Consider the following 14,211-nt stretch of genomic DNA (forward strand, 5'->3'; position numbering starts at 1 on the left):
TCCTCACCCAAGGATATGTTTTTTTTAAATTGATTTTAGAGAGAGGAAGGGAGAGGACTATTGATTAGAGAGAGAAGCATTATTGATCAGTTGTCTCTCACATGTGCCCCATGTTGGAACCGGGGATCCAACCAGCAACCTGGGTATGTGCCCTGACCGAGCACTGAACCCATACCCTCTTGGTGCACAAGATGGCGCTCCAGCCAACTGACCCACCTGGCCAGGGTCTTCGGACAGTTTTTTAAAAACTTAGAAACCTACTGCAGAACCAAGGAAGTACTGATTATATTTACATATGAACTTGAAAAGTTAACTTCAAGTGAAGAATAAGGCCCCTGATGTGAGGTGGTCCCAATGTATCCCTGAGAGAACACATTCATGTTTCTCCTCTGAGATTTTCTCTTTATTGTGTCTAGGAACAGCAGGAGGAGGAGATAGTATAAATTCAGAAGCGTGACGGCAAGACAGCAGCATGAAGTACTTTGGAAATATTTTTCAGTGGCAGAATCAGTGCCCTTTCAAAACTGTCATTGTTCATGGCTGACTTTAAAGACACTATCTGGTCCCCAGGACAGCTTTTTAAAGAATTTCTTCTTTCCATTGTGTCTTCGACCTTGCGACCTTGCGTGACAGGTAGCTTTTCCCCCTCAGGTGATCAGAATAGAAAAAGGCAGCCTTCCTGTCTGGTGCAAGCTGACTTCATTCAGGGAATCCCTGCACTCCCCAGGGTCCTGTATTAGATTTACTTGGGTGGTCCTAGCACTGTTCCCCCACCGCGGGCAAAGAACAGATGCACCTTAATTTTCCTTAAACAGAAATTAGTGTTTTGTTTTTGGAAGCTATTAAAGAGTTCAAAAATAATGTAATTTTCCTACCGCAATTTTCTCCATTGAGGGCCATTCTGGAAATGTGGGCCCTTAGAGAGGTGCTCCCTGCTCCCTCCCTCCCATTCCCCCCTTGGCTCCTTATCTGGCTAACAGTTTCTAAGTGTAAATACTGGATGCCCCACCACTCAGCCTTTCTGAGTTTCTATGAACTACTCTAGCCTAAACCAGTGTAAGAGGTGGGCTCTGGTTGAAATGTCTCCACTAACTAGCTGTGGGCCTCAGGGAAGCCTTCCATCTTTCTGCTCTGTTCTTCCTCTAGAAAATGCTACTTACTGTTGGACTTCGTGTTCTTCCAGGTTCATTCCTGAAGTTCTGGCTTCTTTTTTGGGGTATCCTCCCCCATCTCTACGTGTTCCTTGTGAAAGATGTGCATTGGGCTTTTAGACAAGGTTATTATTTTTTACTATTTTATTTATTTTTAGAGAGGGGAAGGGAGGGAGAAAGAGAGGGAGAGAAACATCAATGTGTGAGAGATACATCAATTGGTTGCCTCTCACACGCCCCCAACTGGGGACCTGGCTCACAGTCAGGCATGGGAATTGAACTAGTGACCTTTTGGTTCACATGCTGGTGCTCAATCCACTGACACACACTAGCCAGCGCTAGACAAGATTATTTAACAAATGCTTTTTTCCTGTTTTAAAATTTTCTTAAAATTAGGAGAGTTCCTTTAAAAAAGTTTAGCTGATTGAAAGCACAATTTTCTAAGTATGTAGTTTATGAAATTCAGAAAACAAACAGATTGGATTTATGGGAGCTTTCTGATTCTCGGAACCTTCGCATGCTCTCAGTTTGGCGGCTAGTTGCGTGGGGAGCTCTTCAGGTGTGCAGAAATGCTGACTCCAGTGAATGGTCAAGGAAATGAAACATCCCCTCCTGTTTATCCTGGGTTGTTTCTGTCCGTAAGACTCATCCTACTTATATCCATGTATATGTTTTCATGTAATAATTATTCTCCTATGCTAACATAATTTTCTGAGGCACACTGTTGTAAATGCATCAATTTTAAGTGTTTAGTGTGATGAGTTTTGATGAGTTTTGACTAATGTAATACATCTGTGCTATCATCACCCAGAAGGTCCCATCACCCCAGAAGGTTCTCTCGTGCCCCTTTTCTCAGGCAACAACTATCTGATTTTTATCACCACAGACTGGTTTTGTCTATTCTTAAATATTAAATCATATGGTATGTAGAAGTAAGGAAATAGCTATCATAAGAGTGCTACAGATATGAGTATTTTCGGCTAAAATCAAGGCCTGGTGACGTATCAGCTGGCTAGCAAAGGGGTAAAACAGAGGCAACTATTAAAACCTAATCACTTAGTTAAACTAAGTCAAACTTAATTGAATGGGAAGAAGCTGTATATGCAACAGTAGAAAACTGTAACGGTGGGAAATCGGAGCCCACCCACCATTCTTTTGACACTGTTTCTCTAAGTGCTGACTCTGACACATACGTGGCTTACAGATGAATAGCATGTTTTTATAAGAATCCTAGGAACTAGTTTCAAAAGCTACAGACTCTGGCCTTCAAGCATCCCAGCTCCAGGAGATTTGCCAACCTTCCTCCCTGGAGCCAGGACGACACGAAGCCGGGCTGATGTGAGTCCCTGATGAGTAAACTGGATGCCACACACGGACGGGCCATCACTTGCTTGTTGGAATGGGCTGTGCTCGTCAGCACATAGGGAACTTTTTAACCCCTGCCCTTATCTCTTTGTTCTGTTCCCCACACCCTCTTTCTAAGAAACTTCTGCCTCCAGTGAGAGGTGGAGATGGGTTTTGAGTCATTAGTCCCCCATCTTCCAGGTGGCCGGGGTCTGCAAATAAACCACCTTCCTTTACATCAGCACCTGCCTCTCGAGTCCTGGCTTTCGGAGCAGTGGGCAGTAGGACCTGCGTTTGGTTGCACATACTTTCGGAAGCCCTCATACCAAGTGATGACGGAATTAACGGTGTTCGCAAAATGTGGAGCCAATTTGGAAAAGGCATTATACAATGTAGCAGAAGATCACAGAGTAAAAGGAGGAACTGTCCCCCTTTCCTTGAACCCAAATAGTTGGGTGATAAGTAAGAGTTGCTAATAAGCCTTTAATATCTTGCCAGTTTATCAGAAAGTGAAATAGATGGCTTAATAAGAAATGTGGACTTCATTCTGCACCGAGTTCCCTAACTCTGGTTAAACCTCAAAACAAAAATGTTTACAGGAAAAAATGCAACTGGTTATGAAAAGATATTATAACACATTTAATTAAAAAATCAATTTGTTGACATACAAACCAATGGAACCAAACAGGAAAGCCTGATCAGCAGGGCAGAAGCAATGGTCTAAACAAGTGTCAACCTAATGGCCCTGATGCCAACAGCAGAGCGCCCAGCACAACTTCAGCACGACTTCAGCACGGGGGTACGAGCCTTCATGTCTTCCGGTGAAGGCAAAGCCATTTGGTTGGCACTTCATAGGAGTATCTTTCCACCAGGTCCTCATCATATGGTATGTGCCATGAGTCTCCAGTTGTCTGCACCACCGTGTCATAGCTGAGAATGTGCTGTTGGATTAAAAAGGGAAGCAGACCTTGAGAACAACACTAAAGGGAAGCCTGGCCATTCCCCTTCCTTCTCTGACAACTTCTCAGTTTGCCTCAGAGACATATTCTCTGTCTTACTTAGCAATGGATTTCCAAAAAGCAGCTAGCTCTGTAAAAGTGAACCCTCGTACCGGGATCTGCTTTTCTTGGAGAGTCTTCACGTTTAAGGTTAAGGACTGCGTATAGGCACACACACACAAACACCACACAGTATTCCCATTGTTGCCTTTTTCAGCTTTGTATGTGTCAGAGAAAAACCCATGTACACACACAAAAAGAGAAATAGTAGTAGTATAATGCACTCCAATATCCATCAACCAGCTTTTAACCATTATCAACTCAAGACTAATTTTATTTCACCCACCCACTTCCTCTACTCTGCCTCCATCCTCCCCCGCCCAAGGTTATTTTGATGAAAACCTCAGATATATCATTTCTTCTGTAATTCAGTAGGTACCGGTAAGATATAAAAACTTATTTTGTAAATATAATAGCATTATTACAACTTAAGAATTAGTAATTCCTTAACATCATTAGTTTTTTGTTTACATTTCCAATTAATAGGTATGTGCATATATTTTACAGTTTGTTTGAACAGGGATTGAAGTAAGGTTACCACATTGTGACTAGTTGAATTCTCTCTTAATTCTCCTTTAATGTGAAGCTTACCTTTCCATCTCTATTATTTTTGCAGTCCTTTGTGGTTGAGGAAACCAGATCGGCTCTCCCATATTGTTTCCCTCAGTTTTGATTAGGCTGATTGCATTTCTGAGGTATCATGTGATGCTATATTTCCTATAAATTAGTTTTGTGTATTTTTGACCATTAGATTATATTTACCATTGGCTAGTGTATTTTCATGTAATAACTCGCTTTTGGATTTTCTCCCTTTGCTTTCACACAAGAGACATCCTTGTATTTAAAGACAGATACTAGAATCAAAGGAGAATTCAACTGAGAACAGGCTGTAGAAGTGGATGAAAGAGGAAAGTGGAGCTACTTAGCAAAAGTATGACTAACCATAAGGATAAATAATTTTGAGTTCTTACAAATAAATGGAAAAATAAAAACCACATATGAACATTTGCAGTTAATAACATAATTCAAGCCATAATTGATGACATACCAGGTGTTTACAATATGTCAATTAACGTGGGGTCGGCTTATAAAAACTTTTGCTCTGGCAGACTTTCTGTTTCCAGGAAATGGCTAATTCTAAACTAAAACTGAGAAAAATAAAGCACTTAGAACCTCCAACAAGTTGCAACATTCTTTGATCATACCACCTTCTTACTAGGTACTTGACTCTGTTGACATTATGTAGAGAACAGATGACGTACCTGAAAGGTTATTTTTGATCCTGGAAACCTGCTGGTAATCGCCAGCTGATGTCCCTGTTGCCACTTAAAGAACAGGCGCTGGGTCTTGGCATCGGGGAGACAGGCCTTGTGGTCCCGCAGCAGATCCTTCGTGATAAACTTGCAGTGGTGCCCTGAGTGCAGGGTGGCGTAGAGAAGGAACGGATCGTCCTCTGAGCTGAGTCAGGCACAAGAAAGGACATGATCAAACACACCCTGGAGGAGGCAGAGGAGAGCACTCTCCAGTATGCTTTTCCCTCTTACTCGCCTTTGCTCACAGGTGCTCTGCATTCTTAACTGACATGACCTCAGTGATACTTAGGAACTACTTGAGCTGGTAGGCAACAGTATCTAGAACACGGAAGGTGAGGGGAAGGGGATGCTGCTTGGGACTCTTCATTGCTCAACTGGACTCTCCCACTAAAATGAAGGATTATAACAGTAATCCTCCCTTCACGTTCAAAAGTTGCTTCTCTGTGTTCTCAGGACATTTTTCTTATTTGCCTCATCCACCACAGAGCGCCCCACCCCTTTCCTCACTCAAAGTCTGGAACATTCATAATACTGATAGGGCAGGATGACACTTTCTTGCAAGCCTCCAAAAACAACAGGCTGCCCTCAAAGCTGAAACTGGATCTCTCAAGGCAGCTTCTAGGAAGTCACCCCAATCAGCCTGTAAAACAGGCTGGAACTTAGTACCACCAGCCTGTAAAACAAAGGTTGCCGGTTCGATTCCCAGTCAGTGTACATCTGGGTTGTGAGCCAGGTCCCCAGTTGGGGATGAGTGAGAGGTAGCCAATTCTCTCTCTCTCTCTCTCTCTTTCTTTTCCTCTCTTCTTCCTTCCCTTCCCTTCTCTCTAAAAATAAATAAATGAAATATTTTTAAAGATTAAAAAAAAAAGAAATGGTGAAAATAGGTAACTACCAAGCAGATGACAGGAGCCTAGTGTAATTCAGTTATTACCTTCAGTACTTACATGTTGTCAGCAAAGAAACAGCTGGCTAGCTTTTGCACCTCTTCCATCTCATCCTTTTTCCACCGGGCACGTGAATTTAGCATGTGCTTCCGGCCCAGGACCAGCACGTGCAGATTCTGCTTGGCTAGTTGAGAGACCACACCCAAGAGCTAAAAAACACAAAGCCGGACCCCAAGGGGGTCAAGGAAGGAAGAATCTCAAGTAAGTGGGGTGATTCTTCCAGCTGGTGATCTCAACGGGGTGAAACACTTTTCTGGTAAGGAGTAAGAAAACATTCCTTAAAATAATTTCTATCTTTGTAAGTCTGAGGAAAATGCTTCCTTTTTACAAATTAATGTCTAACGCTTGCCCAATGACCAGGCTCTATTGGATCCTGGGTTTAAACAACAACTGTTAAAACAAGTATAAACTAGATTTATTTTTAAACTGTGTTCCCTAAAATCTACTGGGATCGAGATGCAGCGGCCCAGGAAGATGGGGTTTGGCTCCTGTACGGGTACATACCAACCCCGTTTCAATCAATATAGCTCAGCTTTCGTATATCTATATATTGGTATTTTGCATGTTTTCATGTTAGGAAAGGTTTGTGCTTCTTATTTTTAAAGTATGTAAGTAGCTGGAATTTTCAGCTAACTTTTCCATGTCATGATTCTGCTAAGACTGCTATTTTCATTAAAATTCCTTTTTCCTTCCAAAGACCTGTCAATTTCCATCTTACAGCCTATTTTCCAGTCAGTGAGTTTACTCTCATTCTCTCCACTTCCCACATGGTTTCCGTGCACAGGGACTCTCTCCTAAAAGTCTAGCCTTGGATTTTTGGTAAATCTAGTACTTCAGTGAACTTGCATGGAGTCAGTCTTTTGTAAGGAAAAGTCTAGATATTATTTTCATGTGCAGCCTATTAAACTAAGCTATTATATAAAATGAAATAAAAGCTACTGAAAAATTATAATTTATGTTATAATAGTGCACTAGAAATATAAAAGTTCTTTAATTTATAAGACTTGCTGAGCCTTCGAAAATCACAAGTTCAAAGTCACTGAAGAAATCCTTAATTTTCTTGGGTCTTCACTGGAAAGGCACTGATTTTAGGCTAGCTTCTCATTGCTCATAATTTCTTCCCATGCAGGTTTTCAGGATATTTAAAATTCTTTTTTTAATCCTCACCTGAGGATATATTTATTGATTTTAGAGAGAGAGGGAGGAATAGAGGGAGGGGGGGAGAGGGAGAGAGAGAGAGAGAATGTGAGAGAGAAACATTGATTGGTTGACTCTCACACACTCTCCGACTGGGGATGGAACCCACAGCCTTCTGGCACACGGGACAACACTCCAGCCAACTGAACCACTGGCCAGGGCTTAACATTCTATAACCAATAAAATTTCATTCATTTATTTGGTCAGCTGTCAAATATTGTTTTAGTACCTCTAATATCTAATGCACATGTACAAAACAGTGAGTAAGGGCTAAATTCTTAAAGTACTCTTTAATGCTTTGGATTTTTATATATATCCATCCTGCTAGTCTAGTTATTTTAGGAAAGAGTAGTTGGTTTTACTATGCCTAATTTTTAACTGTAGAATTAAGAGACAGAATTGACACAACTTGCCCACTGAATGTGAGTTAATACGCAGAGAAGTATACACCAAGACAAGTGTGAGGGCTCTAAACCCAAGGCTTTACAGCCAGTAAAATATAATTCTTTTCTTCAAAGTAAGGAATAACGGCTACTGTGTTCATTTGGCAGTCACATCTTGGCCTCCCTACGTATAAGGCACAGGGTAGGGATCACAGCCTAATGACTAACGTTGGTTAAAGACAGAAGCTCCTGGAAGAGCAGGAACAGCTTAGCTTGAACTACTCTGGGGCACCACCTTGTGGCCAAGAGGTATCTGCTAGAAGCAGCTCTTTGAAAAGGACGTCCGCAGAGGACAATAAAGGGAAGACACAGGAAGGAAAGGTGAGTGTATGGATTAAAGGCACTGGACTCAAAACTCTGTGACAGTCACAAGCCCACTTCCTCTGGGGTAAATTCCAAGGCAGAACACTGGGGTGGAGTCATAGGTATACTCAGAATAGTAAAGAAACAGAAGATTCACCTTAATTATATGTTACGTCAAAAATAAAACTGGGAGAAATTTCCACTTCTGGGAAGACAGTGTATATGTATTATATCTATCCCTATTTCTCCCGCTAAATAACGAGTCAAGACCTCAGACATTAAACATAAAACTAACACAAGACTTTGAAAGGTAGAGAGGAAAAGGAGAATTGGCTAGGGACCTCGGAACATGAGGACTGACATGTTGGTGAGTTCCTTGGATTTTCTTTTTGTGTCATGTATCCTATACTTGCAGCTGGAGAAGACAGCAACCTGGAAATGCCAATGAAAGCAGACCAAATAAGACCAACAAAGGCATGTTCTCTGTAGCCAATGAACCAGGAAAGAGGCAGTCTAATAGGACTTAACACCAGCAGACTGTGATGTGTGTGTATGAATATGTGAGTGTGTATGAATATGTGTGTATGTGTATATATATGCACACACACACACACACACACACATAGTTAGCCAAAAGTTTGTTTGTTTTTTTCTGTAAGACGGCTATAGCCGCACTTAGTTGCCTTTAACTTCATTGGAAACAATTTTGTAAGACCGTATTGTGACAGCTGTCATAACAGCGTGCATTTGAAAAAACGTCAAAATTGGTGAATTTTTGGTTAGCAATTTAATATTGAAGATGGAAGAAAAGCAACATTTTCAGCATATTATGCTTATTATTTCAAGAAAGGTAAAAATGCAACTGAAATTCAACAAAAAGATTTGTGCAGTGTATGGAGAAGTTGCTGTGACTGATTGAACATGTAAACAGTGGTTTCTCAAGTTTCGTGCTGGAGATTTCTTGCTGGATGATACTCCATAGTCTGGGAGACCAAATGAAATTAATAACACCCTAGCTGGTGTGGCTCAGTGAAATGAGTGCCAGCCTGCAAACCAAAGGGTTGCTGGTTCGATTCCCAATCTAGGGCACATGCCTGCGTTGCAGGCCAGCTCCCTGGTAGGGAGGGCATGAGGGGCAACCACACATTGATGTTTCTCTTCCTCTCTTTCTCCCTCCCTTCTCCTTTCTAAACTAAATAAATAAAATCTTTAAAAAAAGAGAAACTGATAGCGATCAAATGGAGACTATGAGGACAACCAATGTTACACTGTGTGGGAGATAGCTGACATACTCAAAATATCCAAATCAATAAAGTTATTGGTGAAAATGAAAAATGTGTCTTTTATTTTATAGAAAAATCCATATAGACTTTTTATAAACCATGTTATAAATGTGATCCTTAGAGCAACCATTAAAAATGCTATACAAAGAGATACAAGAAAACCCACTATGATTAAATAAAAATAAAACAAAACAATATATAAAACTGGAACTCTAAAAAAAGTTCAAATGGCCTACAAGAAGGTAGGAAAAATAAACAGAAAAACAAAAAACAGAGATGACAGAAAACAAAAAAGTGGCAGGCATAAACCCTAACCTCAATAACATGAAATATAAAGAGTTTTAAGACATTAATTAAAAGACAGAGGTTGGCAGAGTGGCTTAAAAAACACAGTCCAACTATATCCTATCTAAAAGAGCTCACTTCAAATATAAGAGTATAGGGTACTGGAAAGTAAATGGAACACAATTATATAATGTAAACACTCATCAAAGGAAATCTGGAGTAACTATTACTATTAAATAAAGTAGACTTCAGAGCAAAGGAAATCACTGTAGACACAGAGGGACAGTATATGATAAAATGGTCACGGAACCAAGAAGACACAGGGATCCTAAATGCGTGCATCAAAGAGCAGAGCTGTAAAACAGGTGAAGCAAAAGCTGATAAAAATGAAAGGAGAAACAGACATCCACTGTTATAGTTGGTGACTTTAACACTCTTCTATCAATGATTGAGAGAAGAACTAGACAGAAAATCAAGTAGATGCAAATACTCAACACCAGCATCCACGTCCATGGATTTGGAAAACTCAAGATAGTACATAGGTGTCATTCTCCCCAAATTGATATACGGGTTTAATGCACTCATTAAAATTCCAGCAAATTTTTTTTGTAGATACAGACAAGATTATCCTAAACATATACGGAAAGACTAAGGAATAAGAATAGCTAAAACAATTTCGAAAAAGAAGAATAAAGTGGGAAAAATTTGCCTACCTCATTTTAAGTGTTGTTATACAGCAACGGTGATCTAAAGTGTGTGATATTGGTGGGGAGAGAGGCAGACGCAGATCAAGAGAACAGAGGGATGGCCCAGAAATGGGCCCACACAAACATGCCAAGGAAAGACAGCCTTTCAGCACACGGTGCTGGAGTGAGGGACATGCATAAGTGAAAAGAGAACCGTTACCTACATCTCATACCATGGAGAAAAAAATCAGAAAAGTCAAGGACCTAAATGTAAAACGTAAACTGAAGTTTTAGAAAAAAGACCTAGGAGAAAGATCTTCAGGATGTAGAGCTATGTAGAGTTCTTAGACCTGACACCTAAAACATAGTCCATAAAAGGAAAATCAAGAAGCTGGATTTCATCAAAATTAAAAATGGTTGCTCTGTGAACAGCCCCATTAGAAGTATGAAAAGACAAGTTACAGACTGGGAGAAAATATCTGCACACCGCATATCCAACAAAGAACTAATATCTATAAAGTATAAAGAATTCTCAAAACTCAACAGTTAAAGAAAAGCAAATGATCCATATAGAACACAAGCAAGGAACATTCACTGGAGAAGATATACAGAAAATAAGTGTGTGGAAATATGTCTAACATTATTAGCCATCAAAGAAATGCAAATTATAACCCAGAGACATATCACTACACACCTCCTGGAATGGCTAAAATAAAAAATAATGCTAACAGCAGATGCTGGTGAGGATGTGGAGAAACTGAATCACGCATATGTTACTGGTAGGCACTTAAAATGGTACAGCCACTCTGGAAAACAGTTTGGCTTTTTTCTTATAAAACTATACAACTAAATAAAACCTTAAATATAAACTTAAACATGCAATTACCACATACTTGAGTTACTGCACTTCTGGGCATTTATGCCACAGAAATGATGACATGTTCACATAAAAACTTGTACACAAATATTTACCTACTTAGATTTCTTTCTTTTTCTTTTTTAAATATATTTTATTATATTAAAATACAGTTAGTGTCCATGTGTCTTAAGTTCTTTAGCTTTTACATTTCTCATACTATTCTTGCCCTCCCCCCGTCTATTTTCTACTTACCATCTATGCTACTTATTCTCTGAACCTTCCCCCCCCCCCACTCCCCTGTTGCTAACCCTCCATGTGATCTCTATCTCTGTGGTTTTGTTCCTGTTCTAGTTGTTTCCTTAGTTTGTTTTTATTTTAGGTGTGGTTGTTAATAATTGTGAGTTTGCTGTCATTTTACTATACATGTTTTTTATCTTTTTTTCTTAGGTAAGTATTTTTAACATTTCATAAAATAAGAGTTTGGTGATGATGAACTCCTTTAACTTGAAATTATCTGAGTAGCACTTTCTCTGCCCTTCCATTCTAAATGAAAGCTTTGCTGGATAGAGCAATCTTGGATATAGGTCCTTGTCTTTCATGACTTGGAATACCTCTTTCCAGCCCTTTCTTGCCTGTAAGGTCTCTTTTGAGAAATCAGTTGATAGTCTGATGTGGGAATTCCTTTGTAGGTGACTGTCTCCTTATCTCTTGATGCTTCTAGGATTCTCTCCTTCATTTTTATCTTTGCTAATGTAATTATGGTGTGCCTTGGTGTATTCCTCCTTGGGTCCACCTTCTTTGAGACTCTCTGAGCTTCCTGGACTTCCTGGAAGTCTATTTCCTTTGCCAGACTGGGGAAGTTCTCCTTTATTATTTGTTCAAATACGTTTTCCACTTGTTGCTCTTCCTCTTCCCCTTCTGGTACCCCTATAATTCGGATGTTGGAATGTTTAAAGATGTCCTGGAGGTGCCTAAGTCTCTTCTCATTTTTTTGAATTCTTGTTTCTTCATTCTTTTCTGTTTGGTTGTTTCTTCCTTTTGGTTCACTCCATTAATATGAGACCCAGTTTCCTTCCCATCACTATTGGTTCCCTGTGCATTTCCCTTCATTTCACTTAGTTTAGCCTTCATTTGTTCATCTAATTTGTGACTAAAATCAACCAGTTCTTTGAGCATCCTGATCACCAGTATTTTAAACTGTGTATCTGATAGGTTGGCTATCTCTTTGTTGCTTAGAAGTATTGGCTCTGGGGCTTTGAACTGTTTTTCTGCTTGATCCATAATGTTTTGGTCTGGTCGAGCCTGTTAGTTATAAGGGGCAGAGCTTTAGGTGTTGACCAGGGTGGGGCGACCCAGGTCGCTGGGTTGTGACGCTGTAGGTGGGGGCAGGGTCAGAGAAGGAAAAAAATGGTGCTTTGCTCTGCTCTCTGTTGCACCTCAGCCTCTTCCACCACTTCCCCCAAGCCAATTGGGCCTTTCTGATGCTGATTCCCGTGGGGGTGGGCTTGTGTGCATTCTAGGACCCCGTGGGTTTCTCCAGTGAACTTTCCTATGAGGGTGGGAGCCTCTCCCTGCGCCTCAACCCCCACAAGTGTTTTCAATCGGTGTTTTGAGGCTTTATTTCCTGGCACTAGGACTCTGGGTTGCGTGATCTGTCTCGCTCCCCAGTTACCTGTGCGCTAATGTGGGACTGCTGCACGGTCAGCCAGCCACCTTGCGCACAGTGCCCTGCTTCTCAATCGCTGCCTCACTGGGTCTGCCCGTTGCCACCCCATGCCCAGGGTCTGCCAGCTGCCACCTAAGTGCCCAGGGTCTTCCCGGTGCCTCCTTGCATGCCTGGGGTGCCTTTTGAGCCCAGTGTCACCGCTTCCCGGGACGCGACTGCTCTGCCGCCCACTGCGCCCCGCCTACGGGTCTGGATGAATGTATCTATTTTAACTCCTTGGTTGTCAGACTGCCATACAGTTCATTTTTCTTTCAGTTTTGGTTGTTACTTTGTTTCTGAATTGTTGTTGTTCTTATTTTGGTTGTTTGAGGAGGCATAGTGTATCTACCTACTCCTCCATCTTGGCCAGAAGTCCCCCTAGATAAATTTCTAATAGTCAAATACTGGAAGTGATCTAGATGTCCTTCAACAGGTGAATTGTTAGACAAAATGTGTATGTCCAAACCATGGAACGCTAATCCACAATAAAAAGAAACAAGCTATTGGTATCACAACAATATGGACTGATCTCCATAGAATGATGATGAGTGAAAAAAGCCAAACAACAAAGGTTATATACTGTCTGATTCCATTTATAGGACCTTCCTGAAATCAGAAAATTAAACAGACTGAGAAATATTAGTAATGGCCAGGGGCAAGGAGGTGGTGGGGTCAGGGGTGGAATGGGCCATCCAAGGCAACGTGATGGATCCTTGTGGCGATGAACATGCTCTATCTTGACTGTATCAACATCAATGTCCTGGTTGTGATATTATAATACTAGTTTGGCAAGGTGTTACTATTGGGGGAAATTAGGTAAAGACACATGAGATTACTCTGTATTATTTCTTACATCTGGTCATGAATTCTACAAATACCTCAAAAGGTAAATAAAGAGCAAAACAACCTCCTTTCAAAACCTCAAAAACTGAAACAAACCGGGCCTTCGTAGGAAGGATAAAGGGGTCTGTGACAGATGTCCAATACATACAGGATGGTCAACAACCTCCCCCAAAGCAGAATCCTCCCCTCGAGACTATAAAGAGGGATTAGGTTTAAATGAGAGAGATGCAGAAGTTTCCTTAAATTCAGGGTGGTCCTGATCAGAGAAGCCGAGAGCCACTCTGGGCTGCTCACAACCTGGAGAACTCAGGTTCTTCCCCTGGAGATGCTGGGGACAGTTCTGGACTTGCCTAAGATGTCTGAAATCTGGGCTACATAGCAGAGCAAATAAACGTACAGCACATTCTAGAGAATATCTAAAATTCCAAATTGGTTCCAGATTTCCAGGTACCCAACTCCTCCCCACATGCCTGACATTGCTCCTTAAGATGTCTGAAGAATAATTCTCCAAAAATCAGAAGAGAAAGAATACATTTTAGCTTAATGTTTGGTTCAAATATTTTCCGGTCTGGCTTCCATTCTAATTTGGTTTACCTCTTGTAGGAAAAGATTAAGAGGGATTTGTTTACTCTTAAGAGACATATTTTTGACATGAAACGGATGAAAGGTAGTTCCTGAGCTTAGGGTAAAAAAACTCTTGGCAGGGCTGCATGTGTAGAAATAACTGCGGAGAGATGCTCAGGAAGTAGAAAAGCTGCCCAGGAGGTGGGAGAAAGAGCAAGAGCTTTTTCTGAGTA

General features: G+C 40.9%; 1 protein-coding gene across 2 annotated transcripts in view; it reads right to left on the bottom strand.

The window, feature by feature from the left end:
- Positions 1-3,110: 3,110 nt before the first annotated feature.
- The window catches only part of PRORP (protein only RNase P catalytic subunit), a 153,678-nt gene continuing 142,577 nt past the window's right edge, over positions 3,111-14,211 (bottom strand). Inside the window, exons 6-9 of one of the 2 annotated variants that reach the window (XM_037056461.1) lie at positions 5,811-5,959; positions 4,816-5,011; positions 3,277-3,436; positions 3,111-3,244 (exon numbers count right to left, since the gene is read on the bottom strand). In XM_037056461.1, coding sequence (XP_036912356.1) covers positions 3,305-3,436; positions 4,816-5,011; positions 5,811-5,959 — 477 coding nt within the window. In that variant the 3' untranslated portion in view covers positions 3,111-3,244; positions 3,277-3,304. Of the gene's footprint in view, positions 3,437-4,815; positions 5,012-5,810; positions 5,960-14,211 lie in introns of both variants that reach the window. The other variant, XM_037056460.1, reaches the window with a different exon arrangement.

The sequence above is a fragment of the Sturnira hondurensis genome, unplaced genomic scaffold (genome assembly GCF_014824575.4).
Source record: "Sturnira hondurensis isolate 20B ecotype Veracruz unplaced genomic scaffold, ASM1482457v3 Scaffold0008948, whole genome shotgun sequence".
In the NCBI taxonomy this organism is placed as follows: Eukaryota; Metazoa; Chordata; class Mammalia; order Chiroptera; family Phyllostomidae; genus Sturnira; species Sturnira hondurensis.